The sequence below is a fragment of the Zonotrichia leucophrys genome, chromosome 9, assembly GCF_028769735.1.
Source record: "Zonotrichia leucophrys gambelii isolate GWCS_2022_RI chromosome 9, RI_Zleu_2.0, whole genome shotgun sequence".
NCBI lineage: Eukaryota > Metazoa > Chordata > Aves > Passeriformes > Passerellidae > Zonotrichia > Zonotrichia leucophrys.
This window is the reverse complement of record NC_088179.1, coordinates 24,041,822-24,057,026: the sequence shown is the minus strand read 5'-3', so window position 1 is coordinate 24,057,026 and position 15,205 is coordinate 24,041,822. Positions and strand designations below refer to the sequence as shown.

General features: G+C 48.3%; 1 protein-coding gene across 4 annotated transcripts; it reads left to right on the top strand.

Annotated features, from left to right (window-relative positions):
- The first annotated feature begins 50 nt into the window (after positions 1–50).
- MFSD1 (major facilitator superfamily domain containing 1) lies at positions 51–14,804 on the top strand. Of its 4 annotated transcripts, XM_064720901.1 has the most exons (17): positions 51–208; positions 300–352; positions 811–923; positions 1,283–1,325; positions 1,815–1,882; positions 2,234–2,342; positions 2,885–2,987; positions 3,645–3,743; positions 4,170–4,281; positions 4,746–4,802; positions 5,312–5,468; positions 7,394–7,491; positions 9,321–9,433; positions 9,795–9,842; positions 9,981–10,041; positions 13,252–13,366; positions 13,591–14,804. In XM_064720901.1, exons 1-17 carry the CDS (start codon positions 55–57, stop codon positions 13,648–13,650), a joined length of 1,563 nt encoding a protein of 520 aa, XP_064576971.1. In that variant the 5' UTR covers positions 51–54; the 3' UTR covers positions 13,651–14,804. The 4 variants fall into 4 exon arrangements, with proteins under 4 accessions (XP_064576971.1, XP_064576972.1, XP_064576973.1 ...); XM_064720902.1 differs by lacking the exon at positions 13,252–13,366 and having other exon boundaries at positions 52–208; XM_064720903.1 differs by lacking the exons at positions 13,252–13,366; positions 13,591–14,804 and adding an exon at positions 12,505–13,081 and having other exon boundaries at positions 52–208.
- The last annotated feature ends 401 nt before the right edge of the window (positions 14,805–15,205 follow it).

The following is a 15,205-nucleotide window of genomic DNA, read 5'->3' as shown; positions in this document are numbered from 1 at the left end:
GAGTGTCACGTGTCGCGCGGTGTCACGTGCGGGGCGGTCACGTGAGCGGGCGCGATGGCGGAGGAGCAGCGGGCGCTGCTGGGCGCTGAGGGCGGCGATGGCTGCGGCGGCTCCCCCGGCCCGCCCCGCGCCCTGCCCGCCGCCTGCGACCCCCGCCGCCTCCCGCACCGCCTGCTCGTCCTGGCCCTCATGTGCTTCCTGGGATTCGGTGCGGGACGGGCCCGGGGGACTGCGTGTGCCGGGGGGGGTTGGGGTGTGGGGTTAGGACAGAGCCCTGAGGTGTCCCCTTCTCCCCGCAGGCAGCTACTTCTGCTACGACAACCCGGCCGCGCTGCAGACCCAGGTCCAGCGGGTGAGTCGCGCTCAGGGCGCTTTGAAAAACGCGGAGAGTGAGATTCTGTGTGGGCATGGGCTAACGGGGCAGCGGGGAAGGGATTCCGGGGGCAGAGGGAGATGGGAGCTGGGATTTGGGCAGGAATTGTTCCCTGGGAAGGTGGGCAGGCCCTGGCACGGGGTGCCCAGAGCAGCTGGGGCTGCCCCACATCCCTGGCAGTGCCCAGAGCAGCTGGGGCTGCCCCACATCCCTGGCAGTGCCCAGAGCAGCTGGGGCTGCCCCACATCCCTGGCAGTGCCCAAGGCCATTTGGGGCACCCCCTGATTGTAGAAGGTGTCCCTGGGTTTTATAAATCATTCCTTTCCACCCAGCCCATCAGGAATTGTGTGCATTACAGGAAATGCTGTTTCTGCTTGGCTCCTCCTGCATGCTGACTCTGCAATAACGTTTTTTCCCCCTGCCCCTGTGCTGTGCAGGACATGAAGGTGAACACAGCCCAGTTCATGGCACTCTATGCCTGGTACTCGTGGCCCAACGTGGTGCTGTGCTTCTTTGGGGGCTTCCTGATAGACAGAGTGTTTGGGATCCGGTGAGTGCAGCCTTTGTGCCTCTCCTGTGCAGGGAACCCTGGCCTAAAACTGCAGGGGAGGTTTAGACTTTATATTCTAAAGCTTTTCAAGGGTATAAGAAACCTCTTCAATATTTTTTCCCACTCAATTTAAGATTTTCTAATAATATAGATGAGCTTCCCTTCCTTTATAACTTAATTTGTTTCAAAACCAGCACCTTGTACCACCTGTTCTCTGTGGGAATCATTGAGCTGCACAATTTATGGCACAGACTTTTTCATTTCCCATCCACCTCTCCTTGTTTCCCTGCTGCAGGTCTAAAATAGAGTTTTGTAAGGAAATTCTGGTTGTGCATGCAGTGATTTTATTCTCTTTGCAGGCTGGGCACTGTAATATTCAGCATCTTTGTGTGTGCTGGGCAGGTGAGTGCAAGGGAGGGAGCAGAGGGTGGGCTGGGCCTGCAGGTTGGGTTTCACTGTAGAGAGCTGGAATGGGAGAAACCTGGGCTCTGGTGGGAAGGGGAACCTTGGGATGTGGCTGGAATTGTGGAAGGATTCCACATTTCACCTTGGATGTTGCTGAAATTGTGGAAGGATCTTCACCTTGGATGTGCTGAAAATTTTCACTTGGGATGTGGCTGGAATTGTGGAAGGATTTGTGTTTCACCTTGGGATGTGGCTGGAATTGTGGGAAGGATCCAGGTTTTTGTGTGTTGGATGGGAAATTGGTTGAGGATGGCACAGTCCCAGGTGGGCCAGGCTGGAGATGTTGAACAGCAGAGGGAGCAAAAACCAAAATGAGCAGGAAATGGGTGTGGGAAGGGAAAATCATTTTTGTTCCTGTTTTCAGCCAGTTGTGCCTTGTCCCATGCCTGAAATGCACCCTCACCATTTTCCTTTGCTGCTGGGCAGGTGGTTTTTGCTCTGGGAGCCCTGTTCAACACCTTCTGGCTGATGGAAGTGGGCAGGTTCATTTTTGGGTGAGTCTGGAAGGGCAGATTTGTGCTCTTTGAGGTAAGGCCATCTGGAAAACTACAAAAACCAGCCCTGGAAAGCTCTCCTGGAAAAGTGCTGCCACGGGGATCCAGAACTGAGCATTCTGAGCCCTCTGGAGCTGGGGAGTGCAGGATCTCCAGTTCTTTCCATTGTGGAACTTAGAAAACCAAACCCAGGAGTTGCTGAATCAAAGCCTCTGGGATTGTTCTGCAATCCCTGCATTTCCATTTTGCTTTCTGTGTACACAGAGCAGCACCATCAGCCTGTGCACGGGGGTTTCTCTGGGATCCTGCCCTCCCCAGGCCCTGTTTGCAGTGCTGTGTTTGCTTTTGCAGGATTGGGGGCGAGTCCCTGGCCGTGGCCCAGAACACCTATGCTGTCAGCTGGTTCAAGGGCAAGGAGCTCAACCTGGTGTTTGGATTGCAGCTCAGCATGGCCAGGATTGTGAGTGGGCATGGCCACAAGGGCTGGGTGCTCCTTTGGGGCTCCTTTTGGGGCTTTCACCACTGCAGGGTAACCCTGCTGGGGCTGGGGGTGGCACTGGTGGCAGCCATGGATCCTCCCCTGGGGACAGAAGGAGGGCAAATGGGGCTTTTCCCTGCTCCTGGCAGCTGGGAATCCTCTTTGATCAACTCTGTTAAATTCAGCTCAGCTGATGAGCTCGTGCATTTATGCACTTCTCATCAGTGAAAACTCCTCCAGACCTGTCCAAACTCCAATTTGTGATGTTTTACCCTTGTTGGAATGATGGATGAGCTCGTGCATTTGTGCACTTCTCATCAGTGAAAACTCCTCCAGACCTGTCCAAACTCCAATTTGTGATGTTTTACCCTTGTTGGAATGATGGATTTGTTACCAGCCCAGCAGGGAATCCCTTGGATGCTTTTCCCTGCTGTCCCCTGGGTGGCATTTTGATAATAAACACTCGTGGTGAATCCCTGGGGCTGGGAGGTGCTGGGTTCTTCACATGGCTCTGTTGTGCCTAGGGGAGCACGGTGAACATGAACATTATGGGATGGATCTACTCCAGAGTGCAGGATCTCCTGGGCCACGCTGGTCCCAGCACCCTCGGCCTGGCTCTGCTCATAGGTCAGTGATGGTCTGGGTTTTAATCACTTAAAAACATTTATTGACCCCTTAAAAGCAGCACAACTCTGTTTGAGCTTCAGAGGAGCAATTCCAGCACCTTTTGCATCATCTTCTCATTTTCTCTCAGGTTATTGCAGCTTCTGAAATGCTGGGGCATTTTTGAGGTTGTCACATTCAAGTTTGTCTTGTGCAGATGGAATATTTCACATTCTCTGAGCAAAGGACAGGCTTGGAAACTTTTCTGAGGAGTGTCAAAGCTTGCCTGTGGTTATCTGATTGTAAAAGGGGAATTTGAACAATTTTGGGGTGTGTTCCCTTAGAGCCAAGGGCATGGAGAGTTGGTGTTGGGAATGAGGCCAGGTTTGTTTCTGTTCCTGCCAGGGGCAGATGAGGAGCTGAGGGGGAGTGATGGTGATGATTGAAATAAAATAAAATAAAATAAATCCATGTGCATGTCTGTGCTCCAAGGCAGGTTCTGTTTTACACCTGTGCAGCTCTTCAGCCTGGGAGCTGGTGCTAAACTTGGTGTGCCTGACATGTCCAGTTTTATAAATACCAAATATTTATAAAATACCAAACAAAACCTGCTCTGATCGGGCTGCAAACCCAAATCCCTGCTGGAGTTGTGAGCTGACCATGGGGTGTTGCCTTCTGCAGGTGGGGTCACCTGTGTGTTCTCACTGAGCTGTGCTCTGATCCTGGCTTACCTGGACAGGAGGGCAGAGAGGCTGCTCTGTAAGGAGCAGGGCAAAACAGGTGAGTGCTGGGGCTGGGCTGGGGCTGAGCCTTCCTGGAATGCACCAGCTATTTAGCCCATTTTGACATGGAGTTCTAGTTTTGAACACCAGCTCAGCAGGCAGATGCTCTGCCAGCTGCTTTATTTATAAAAACAAAAGCTTGCACCAATTTGTGCCACTGGTTCTGTGTTTTCTTAGAGTTGATTTCCTTTGGCAGGGGTGCAGAACCATGGAGCTCCTCCCTGTCAGTGTGTGCTGGGTTGGCTTTTCCATGTGGGACAGCTCAGGGAAATGAAAAATAAACAAAACTTGAGCTCCAGTGGAATCGCAGATGGGTTTGGAGGGAAGGGACCTTTACCCTGCAGGCAGGGCTGTGGGGCAGGAGGGGTTTGGGATCACTGGGTGCTCTCCCATCCTGGCTGCTGCCATGCTGTGTCCCCTGCAGGAGAGGTGATCAAGCTGACAGATGTGAAGGATTTCTCCCTGTCCTTGTGGCTCATCTTTGTCATCTGTGTCTGTTACTACGCTGCAGTTTTCCCTTTCATTGGCCTGGGCAAGTAAGTGCCACTCACCTTTTCCAGCCCTTCCCTGGGAATTTGGCCAGGCTTGTCACCCAAATGCTTAAAAACTTCACATTCTTTGGGAATTACAAACTCAGGGCCACGAGGAATGTTTGATTTCCTGATGAAAACTGGATGCAGGTTTAAAACATGGGGTGGAATTTGGGGTCCTGTAGGATTCCTTCCATATTGACAAGCCAGTACTTCATTATTTGGGTTAAATGTTGGTTATGGACTTTTCATGTGTTCCCCAAAGTGTAATTTGAATGATCCTTAAATTAAAATCTGTGGAGTTTGACAGCAAGCTCCTAAATTAATTATAGACAAAAATCTGGGATATTTATGTCAAAGCTCTATTTAATATTTTTGTAAATGAGATTCTCATGTCTTTGTCTAACTTAATTTCGATTTCACGTCCTTCAAGTCTGCATTTTCCTAAATTTTTTTTTTCCTTCCCTCAGGGTTTTCTTTATTGAAAAATTCCAGTTTTCCCCTCAAGAAGCCAGTGCAATCAACAGGTACATTGTGCTTGATTTAGTAAGGACACTACCAGGGTTTGGGATGGATTTTTGGGTTCTGGGCAGGTGGGAAGAGATTTGGGCTCTCCTCTGAGCTGCATTTAAGTGGAGAAATAATTTCACACAACCCAAGGAATAACTGGGAAATGTGGATGTGGTTTTTATTAAAAACAGATGTTCACACTGGGAAGAAAAAGCTCTGGAGGGTTTTATTTTAGTGTTTAATTATTCTTTTCTGAGTGATAAAAGCAGTTTAATAACAGCACTAAAGGAACTCAGTTTGGGCAGTCTGAGGGTGAATTTGTGACGTGGCCAAAGCCCAAAGCAGTAAAACCCCACAAGGAAACTTCTGGGCCCTGAGTCTGTCACTGGTGGATGCTGAGCACTTCACGTCCTCAAACCCTTTGGGAATTCTGAATTCCTGGGATTTTTTGTGGGGTGCTTTTTCCTTCTGGCCTTGGAGTTAACAAACCCTGGGGGTGTTAAATCTGAATTTCCCTCTGCTGCAGCATCGTGTACATCATCTCAGCCCCCATGTCCCCAGTGTTTGGCCTGCTGGTGGATAAGGTTGGCAAGAACATCATCTGGGTGCTGTGTGCTGTGGTCACCACGCTGGCCTCACACATCATGCTGGCCTTCACCTTCTGGAACCCCTGGATAGCCATGGTAACTCACAATAAACAGAAATCAAATATTGAATACTGAATTCTGGGATTTAGCCCTAAATAGAAATAAAATAGCAAGTATTTATTTCTGGGATTCAGCCCTAAATGGAAATAAAATACCAAATACTTATAATGGGATTTAGTCTTAAATAGGAAAAAAAATCAAATATTTATTTCTGGGATTTAGCCCTAAATAGAAATAAAATAGCAAGTATTTATTTCTGGGATTCAGCCCTAAATGGAAATAAAATACCAAACATTTATAATGGGATTTAGCCTTTAATAGAAAAAAAAAATCAAATATTTATTTCTGGGATTTAGCCCTAAATAGAAATAAAATAGCAAGTATTTATTTCTGAGATTCAGCCCTAAATGGAAATAAAATACCAAACGTTTATAATGGGATTTAGCCTTAAATAGAAAAAAAAAAATCAAATATTTATTTCTGGGATTTAAACCTAAATAGATATAGAATAGCAAATATTTATTTCTGGGATTCAGCCCTAAATGGAAATAAAATACCAAACATTTATAATGGGATTTAGCCTTAAATAGAAAAAAAAAATCAAATATTTATTTCTGGGATTTAAACCTAAATAGATATAGAATAGCAAATATTTATTTCTGGGATTTAGACCTCAATAGAAATAAAATAGCAAATATTTATAATGGGATTTAGCCTTAAATAGAAAAAAAAAATCAAATATTTATTTCTGGGATTTAAACCTAAATAGATATAGAATAGCAAATATTTATTTCTGGGATTCAGCCCTAAATGGAAGTAAAGTACCAAATATTTATAATGGGATTTAGCCTCAAATAGAAAAAAAAATCAAATATTTATTTCTGGGATTTAAATCTAAATAGATATAGAATAGCAAATATTTATTTCTGGGATTCAGCCCTAAATGGAAATAAAATACCAAATACTTATAATGGGATTTAGTCTTAAATAGGAAAAAAAATCAAATATTTATTTCTGGGATTTAGCCCTAAATAGAAATAAAATAGCAAATATTTATTTCTGGGATTCAGCCCTAAATGGAAATAAAATACCAAATATTTATAATGGGATTTAGCCTCAAATAGAAAAAAAAATCAAATATTTATTTCTGGGATTCAGCCCTAAATAGAAATAAAATAGCAAATATTTATTTCGTAAATATAAAATAAGCAATGGAGTTGGCACTGAATTATTGTGAGTATTGTGAGGTGCAAAAGATTCCTCACTGTGTTACTAAATTCCTGTGCCAGGTGCTCACTTTTCTCCTAAAAATTGTTCTTTTAGTTTATTTCTGAAGGTTATTACTGTTATCCAAACTGCTCACTTTTCTCCTAAAAATTGTTCTTTTAGTTTATTTCTGAAGTTTATTACTATTACTCAAACTGCTCACTTTTCTCCTAAAAATTGTTCTTTTAGTTTATTTCTGAAGTTTATTACTATTATCCAAACTTTTCTCCTAAATACTGTTCTTTTATTTTATTTCTGAAGTTTATTACTATTATCCAAACTTTTCTCCTAAATACTGTTCTTTTATTTTATTTCTGAAGCTTATTACTGTTACTCAAACTGCCTGTACTGTGCTGGTTGGAACCTCAGTCAGAATCTGCATTATTGAGGGCAGATTTCCTGAAATGTTTGTGTGGAGCTGAGGATGATGGTGCTCACCACTGGGGCAGGGATTACAAACTTTGCTTTTCAAGCATTTTTCCAGTGAGGTGCAGCCCTGGGTGCTCATTCATGAATTAATTTAAATGAACAGAGTTAATTTTAGGGCCCATTCCTGGAAGAAGCTCCGGGTGTGGATATTTATTTACAATTTTACTGCACAGAGCGTTACTTGAGCTCCTTGTGGGAGGAAGGGAGGGGTGTGTGGGTTTGGGGGGGCCCTGCTGTGACCTGTCCCCCTGTCCCCGTGTCCCCAGTGCCTGCTGGGCGTGGCCTATTCCCTGCTGGCCTGTGCCCTGTGGCCCATGGTGGCCTTTGTGGTCCCCGAGCACCAGCTGGGAACTGCCTATGGCTTGTGAGTATGGCAGGGACGGGGACTGTGCACCCTGCAGGGGAGCAGGGGCTGGGACAGGGCAGGGATGGGTGGGAGATTGGGAATTGGGGATTCTGGTAAAGGGACCCTGCAGGAGAGCTGGGGAGGGACTGGGAACGGGCAGGGATGGGTGGGAGATTGGGAACTGGGGATTCCAGGGAAAGGAACCTACAGGAGAGCTGGGGAGGGACTGGGGACAAGGGATGGAGGGACAGGACACAGGGATGGATGGGAGATTGGGAATTGGGGATTCCAGTGAAGGGAGCCTGCAGGAGAGCTGGGGAGGGACTGGGGACAAGGGATGGAGGGACAGGGCAGGGATGGGTGGGAGATTGGGAATTGGGGATTCCTTTGCAGGAGAGCTGGGGAGGGGCTGGGAACAGGGCAGGGATGGGTGGGAGATTGGGAATTCCTGGCTGGGAGGGGATTCCAGGGAAAGGAGCCTCCAGGAGAGCTGGAGAGGGACTGAGGACAAGGGATGGAGGGACAGGACACAGGGACATGGATGGGAGATTGGGAATTGGGGATTCCAGGGAAAGGAACCAACAGGAGATCTGGGGAGGGACTGGGGACAAGGAATGGAAGGACAGGGCACAGGGATGGGTGGGAGATTGGGAATTGGGGATTCCAGTGAAGGGAGCCTGCAGGAGAGCTGGGGAGGGGCTGGGGACAAGGCATGGAGGGACAGGACACAGGGACAGGGCAGGGATGGGTGGGAGATTGGGAATTGGGGATTCCAGGGGAGGGAGCCTGCAGGAGAGCTGGGGAGGGACTGGGGACAAGGGATGGAAGGACAGGGCACAGGGATGGATGGGAGATTGGGAATTCCTGGCTGGGAGGGGATTCCAGGGAAAGGAACCTGCAGGAGAGCTGGGGAGGGGCTGGGGACAAGGGATGGAGGGACAGGACACAGGGACAGGACACAGGGATGGGTGGGAGATTGGGAATTGGGGATTCTGGTAAAGGGAGCCTGCAGGAGAGCTGGGGAGGGGCTGGGGACAAGGGATGGAGGGACAGGACACAGGGATGGGTGGGAGATTGGGAATTGGGAATTCCAGGGAAAGGAACCTACAGGAGAGCTGGGGAGGGGCTGGGGACAGGGCACAGGGATGGATGGGAGATTGGGAATTGGGGATTCCAGGGAAAGGAGCCTGCAGGAGAGCTGGGGAGGGACTGGGAACAGGACAGGGAGGGACAGGGATGGGTGGGAGATTGGGAATTGGGGATTCTGGTAAAGGGAGCCTACAGGAGAGCTGGGGAGGGGCTGGGGACAGGACCCAGGGAATGGCTCCCACTGCCACAGGGCAGGGATGGGTGGGAGACTGGAAACTGGGAATTCCAGGGAAAGGAACCTACAAGAGAAGGACCTTGAACAAGGAGCTGCAGTGCCAGGACAAAGGGGAATGATTTTAAACTCAAGGAGAGATTGAGATGGGACACTGGGAAGGAATTCCTCCCTGGGAGGCTGAGGAGGGGCTGGGCTGGGGTTCCCAGAGCCTGGATCCCTGGCAGTGTCCCAGGCCAGGCTGACCCTGCCCTGGCACTGGGGGAGCTTTGAGGTCCTTCCATCCCACAGCACCCCTGGTCCCTGGCACTCTGGGACCACTGAGGCTGAGCAGATCCAGCCCAGTGCTGGTTCCAGGGGCTCCTGGCTGCTCTGGGATGGGGTTGGGACAGAGGGGGAGGCACAGGAGCTTCCCCATGTCCCAGCAAATGGGGACAGTGCAGCTCCCATGGGCTCAGTGCCACTGGGGAAATGAAAATCCATTTTCCTGAGAAAAGCAATCCCTGCTGTTCCTGCTCTGTCCCAGCATGCAGTCCATCCAGAACCTGGGCCTGGCAGTGATTGCCATAGCAGCTGGCATGATCCTGGACACCAGGGGATACCTGTTCCTGGAGGTTTTCTTCAGTGCCTGTGTTTGCTGTGAGTGTGGGAGCGGGCTCAGGGAGCTCCATGGGGCTCTCTGGTTCATTTCCCTGGAAAACAGAAACCATTCCTGTTCTAGAGGTGCCAGCTGGGGCACTGGTGGGGTGAGCTCACAGCCAGTGAAGTGCTTGGGGCTTGGAGAGTTTCAGTGTTTAAAAAGTTGAGTAAAAATAGACAAATAATGCTTTTTAAAGTGTAAATTATAAGATTAATTTTCAAGTCCTTTCTGAATTACCACGTGCTGTGAGCACAGGGAGATTTACAAAAGCAGAAACTCCTCTGAGTCAGAGCCACCATGAAGATCTGGGGTCAAACCTGTTCATTTATGGTCAGCTAAGCTGTCCCTTTGCCTTTGCAGTGTCACTGCTGGCTGTGGTCATGCTGTACTTTGTGAATCACCTCACAGGTGAGTCTGCAGCTGCTCCTCAGTTTGTACCTCTGTGAAACCATTCTTGTGCTTTCCCAGTGCCCTGACAGCTCCTGGGGCAGTGTTGATCCCAAAGCTCAGCTTTAAAGGTCTCAGTGCCCATTGCTGCTCTTACAGGTGGGGATCTCAACTGGTCTGCAAAGAAAAGGGCAAAACTGCAGAAGGCAGCTGCTTCTGAGTAAGTACAGAGCCAGCAAATGTCACTGCCTTGGGAAGGGTTTGTCCTGCAGGGATTAAGGAGATCATTTCTCCAGTCTGATTTCTGGTGGATTTATTTTCTTTAGTCTGTTTCAGGATTTCATATCCTGCCTCCTGTGAGTCAATATTTGAGGCAGCATTATCCAGGTGTCCTTTCCTGGCTCTGTCCCTCTTTGCCTTCATTTATTTCAGTGGCCTCAAACTGAAATGTGATACAAAATGTGGTGGTTTGAGCCTAAATCACAGCACTGATGGGGTTTGGGATGTCCCAAATCCAGTGTGTGTCACCCTTGTGTAACAATTCAGTGATTCCAGGGATTCTGTGGGGTCTGGGATGTGCCAGCCCAGTGTTTATTATCCTTGTGTAACAATTCAGGGATTCTGTGGGGTTTGGGATGTCCCAAATCCAGTGTGGGTCACCCTTGTGTAACAATCCCAGGGATTCTGTGGGACATGGGCTGTCCCATCTCAGTGTTTGTCACCCTTTTGTAACAATCCAGGGATTCTATGGGATCTGGGCTGCCCCATCTCAGTGTTTATTATCCTTGTGTAACAATCCAAGGATTCTATGGGATTTGGGCTGTCCCATCTCAGTGTCTGTCACTCCTGTGTAACAATCCAGGGATTCTGTGGGGTCTGGGATGCTCCATCTCAGTGTTTATTATCCTTGTGTAAATTCTGTGGGGTTTGGGATGTCCCAAATCCAGTGTTTGTCATTCCTGTGTAACAATTCAGTGATTCCAGGGGTTCTGTGGGGTTTGGGCTGTCCCATCTCAGTGTTTGTCACCCTTTTGTAACAATTCAGGGATTCTGTGGGGTTTGGGCTGTCCCATCTCAGTGTTTGTCACCCCTGTGTAACAATCCAAGGATTCTGTGGGATCTGGGCTGTCCCATCTCAGTGTTTGTCACCCTTGTGTAACAATCCCAGGGATTCTGTGGGGTCTGGGCTGTCCCATCTCAATGTTTGTCACCCCTGTGTAACAATCCCAGGGATTCTGTGGGATTTGGGCTGTCCCATCTCAGTGTTTGTCACCCCTGTGTAACAATTCAGGGATTCTGTGGGGTTTGGGATGTCCCAAATCCAGTGTGGGTCACCCCTGTGTAACAATTCAGGGATTCTGTGGGGTTTGGGCTGTCCCATCTCAGTGTTTGTCACCCTTGTGTAACAACTCAGGGATTCTGTGGGTTTTGGGATGTCCCATCTTAATGTTTGTCACTCCTGTGTAACAATTCAGTGATTCCAGGGATTCTGTGGGGTTTGGGCTGTCCCATCTCAGTGTTTGTCACCCCTGTGTAACAATCCCAGGGATTCTGTGGGGTTTGGGCTGCCCCATCTCAGTGTTTGTTATCCTTGTGTAACAATCCAGGGATTCTGTGGGATTTGGGCTGTCCCATCTCAGTGTTTGTCACCCCTGTGTAACAATCCCAGGGATTCTGTGGGGTCTGGGCTGCCCCATCTCAGTGTTTGTCACCCCTGTGTAACAATCCAAGGATTCTGTGGGATCTGGGCTGCCCCATCTCAGTGTTTGTCACCCTTTTGTAACAATCCAGGATTCTATGGGATCTGGGCTGCTCCATCTCAATGTTTGTCACCCCTGTGTAACAATCCAAGGATTCTGTGGGGTCTGGGATGTCCCAAATCCAGTGTGTGTCACCCTTGTGTAACAATTCAGTGATTCCAGGGATTCTGTGGGGTCTGGGCTGCTCCATCTCAGTCTTTGTTATCCCTGTGTAACAATTTAGAGATTCTGTGGGGTTTGGGCTGCCCCATCTCAGTGTTTATTATCCTTGTGTAACAATCCAAGGATTCTGTGGGATTTGGGCTGCCCCATCTCAGTGTTTGTCACCCCTGTGTAACAATCCAGGGATTCTGTGGGGTTTGGGATGTCCCAAATCCAGTGTGGGTCACCCCTGTGTAACAATTCCAGGGATTCTGTGGGGTTTGGGCTGTCCCATCTCAGTGTTTGTCACCCTTTTGTAACAATCCAAGGATTCTGTGGGGTTTGGGCTGTCCCATCTCAGTGTTTGTCACCCCTGTGTAACAATCCCAGGGATTCTGTGGGATTTGGGATGTCCCAAATCCAGTGTGGGTCACCCTTGTGTAACAATTCAGTGATTCCAGGGATTCTGTGGCGTTTGGGATGTCCCAAATCCAGTGTGGGTCACCCTTGTATAACAATTCAGTGATTCCAGGGATTCTGTGGGGTCTGGGCTGCTCCATCTCAGTGTTTGTCACCCCTGTGTAACAATCCAAGGATTCTGTGGGATCTGGGCTGCCCCATCTCAGTGTTTGTCACCCCTGTGTAACAATCCAGGGATTCTGTGGGGTTTGGGATGTCCCATCTCAGTGTTTGTCACCCCTGTGTAACAATCCAGGGATTCTGTGGGGTCTGGCTGCCCCAGGCCAGGGTTTGCAGTAATTGTTGTCCCCTGTTTCTTTCAGAAAGGAAAGTTGAGTAGCAAAGCCCCGCAGGTGGGAGCTCCAGCAGCAGGGCTGGGGCTGCTCTGGGGCTCTCTGGAAGATCTCTGGGGTTCCAGCCCTGCCTCAGCCCCTGCTGTGTTCCAGCAATGCCAAAATTCCTTTTCCTGCTGGGCTGAGCTTGCTGCCCACCTGGAGGGAAGCTCAGAGCCCCTTGGAGCAAAAAAGCATTTTTGTGTTCTCACCCAGAGCTCCCACAGCTCACTGCTGCTGCTTCTGTCACTGTCAAAATGCAAAATCCACTTTTTCAATGTATTTCCAGCTTTGGGGTTGTGTCCTTTCAACACAATGCAAAAAGAGCCACAGATGCTCAAAGGGACTTTTGTTTTTTTGTAGATTTCTGAACTCTGAGACTGCTGAGCAGTCTTTTATTGCCTTCTGGATTCTCTTTGTATCGTAATGTTTATTTTAAGGATGAAAGTTTGTTTAATAGATAGAAAAGTTGTTACAGAACTCCCTGAGCACGTTGTAATCTGGGAAAAACCAAAAGGTTTCTCTTTCTACTGAAATCTTGGACTGAAATAAAAGGAACCTGCAGAAATCAGCCTCTCTCTTTATTTACACTGAATTATGGATCTCATACTCATTCACCTGATACCCCAGAACATTTCCTAGCTATTAAAAGAACAATATTAAATAATATTCCAACAGTTCCCTGCTGGGCAGGTTTTCCCCCAGGGCAAACACCTTTGTGCCACTTTTCTTTTGCAGAGCAGAAGAGCAGGAGAGGCTCAGAAGGCAGAACGAAGATGATTTGGCAAAATTGCTGCCAAAAGCTGATGCCTTTAGTTTAAGGAATAAATACCTGTCCAGGCTTGGAGCTCAGGTATTACCAACAGGGGGTCACAGACAATCCAAAACCAGAATAATCAGGGGTTTATTTAACGAGTTTGCCTGGTTTTAACAGCCAGCAGCTGCACCTCTGAGTGAAATTCTGGGACTTTGTCTCAGAAAGAAATCTCCCAATAATTAAAAGTGGAATGAAGGAAAGGGATCAAAGGCTGGCCCACCTCAGAAGCTGAGGAATGTCTTAATTTTATTTTTTTGCAGCTCCCAGCTCATTACTCCTCCTGTTTCTCAACCCTGGCCCACAGAAGTGTGCTGAAATAGCAGCTTGGCCCTTGGAGGAGCAGCAATATCTGAATTTCCTGGGCCACAGAGCTCCAGCCTAGATCCTAGATTTGAAATATTGCCTCAAACTCCTCGTGCCCGGGCAGTGCAGAGATCCTGGTGGGAACTGTGGCTCTGGTGGAACCCCTGAGTGGCTGCTGCAGCCTCACACCCTCCGTGAGTAGCTGAGCCAGGCCAGGGTTTCATCTCTGGCTGTGAAATTGGAAAATTCAATCACTGAATTGGGGTGAGCCTGGATGGAGGTGGGGGTTCCCAGCTCTCTGGGAAACCTTCGTTGCTCTGATTTGTTTTCCTGAGAGAAGGAGGTGAGGAAAACTCCCAAGTGAGTATTGCAGAGGAATCTCCAACTCCAGAAGGACAAAATTGTTCACCTTGGAATTTGTCCCAGGGCAGGAACAGCAATAACCTCTCCAAGCCTGAATAATGTGAAAACTGATTTGTTTTTAAGAGTTAATGACTAAAAGCTATAAAAAGAGTTAAAACAAGAACTGAGTTTTGCTTCCAGAGGGAAAAGCCTTGAATTCCATGCTGGAAGTCATCATTTTCCCATGGTTTCAGTGGGAATTTCATTTCATTTCATTCAGTTCCCAGAGCTCCTGCAGAGTGCCCTTTGCTTTGGTTTAATTACTCCTCCAGGTAATTAGATGAATTATCCCTGAAGAGAGCAGATCTTGCTGTACAGGAGGTTTGTGGAGCCCCAGGAATGGGGAATGTTCCTGGGATGGCTCCAGGGAATTCTGTGTGCCACAAAAAGCTCAGGAGCCTTTGCCTGTGTTTGGCTGCAGATGGAGGAGTCTGGTAGGATAAAAATGCTGCATTTGATGTAGAATATTCTTAATTTAATCTTTTTAATTTAAGCAGAGCTCACAGTCTTAAAGTTGGTTTTAAAAGAGACTTTTCAGTGGAGATTTCTTTGATGTCCCTGGAAAACTCATTTTCCTGAAGGACCTTTTGGGTGAAAGTTTGGATTCTGAAGGAGAAAAGCAGAGCAGCAGCTTGGGGCTCCCTGCCCTGGGCTGTGCTGGTTTTACTGGTGCTTGCTGGCTCCTCAGAGCCAGCACTGAGGCTTGGCTGGCTGGTTTTCCTGCAGAATTGTCAATTTTGGGTGTTTTTAAATAAAACCTTCCACTGGACGCTGCCCCCTGTGGTTTTTGCTTGTTGAGGGTTCTGTTGCTGCCTTTGGGGGTTGTTGGGATATTTTATCCCCTGAGAAGGGTGGAGAGTTTGAGGGAAGCTTCTCTTTGAGGATCCAAAGGCAAAGCTGCCCCCACTGCTGGGAGGGAGAGAATTAAATTGAATTTTGCTCTTCTGCTTCTCTTGAACTCTGCCCCGTTCTGGTGGGAGGAGGAGCTGCTCTGCTGTGCCCTCCAGGCTGCATTCCCAGCCCTGCAGTTCCCGTTTGAGTTTCACTGCTGAGCCCTTCAGGCTCCTGCCCCAGTCCTGGGGGACAAATTCCCCTCTGAGCTGCGGTGGAAAGGGCTCTGATCCTCATGGGGACACATTTATTGAAAATATCTCAAAATCGGGGATTTCT

Bases quoted from the DNA above. Each gene is read 5' to 3' on its own strand.
- MFSD1 (XM_064720901.1), top strand. From the start codon at position 55: ATGGCGGAGGAGCAGCGGGCGCTGCTGGGCGCTGAGGGCGGCGATGGC. The intron at 2,988-3,644 runs GTCAGTGATGGT...TGCCTTCTGCAG, and splicing joins CGGCCTGGCTCTGCTCATAG to GTGGGGTCACCTGTGTGTTC. The intron at 4,803-5,311 runs GTACATTGTGCT...CCTCTGCTGCAG, and splicing joins GAAGCCAGTGCAATCAACAG to CATCGTGTACATCATCTCAG.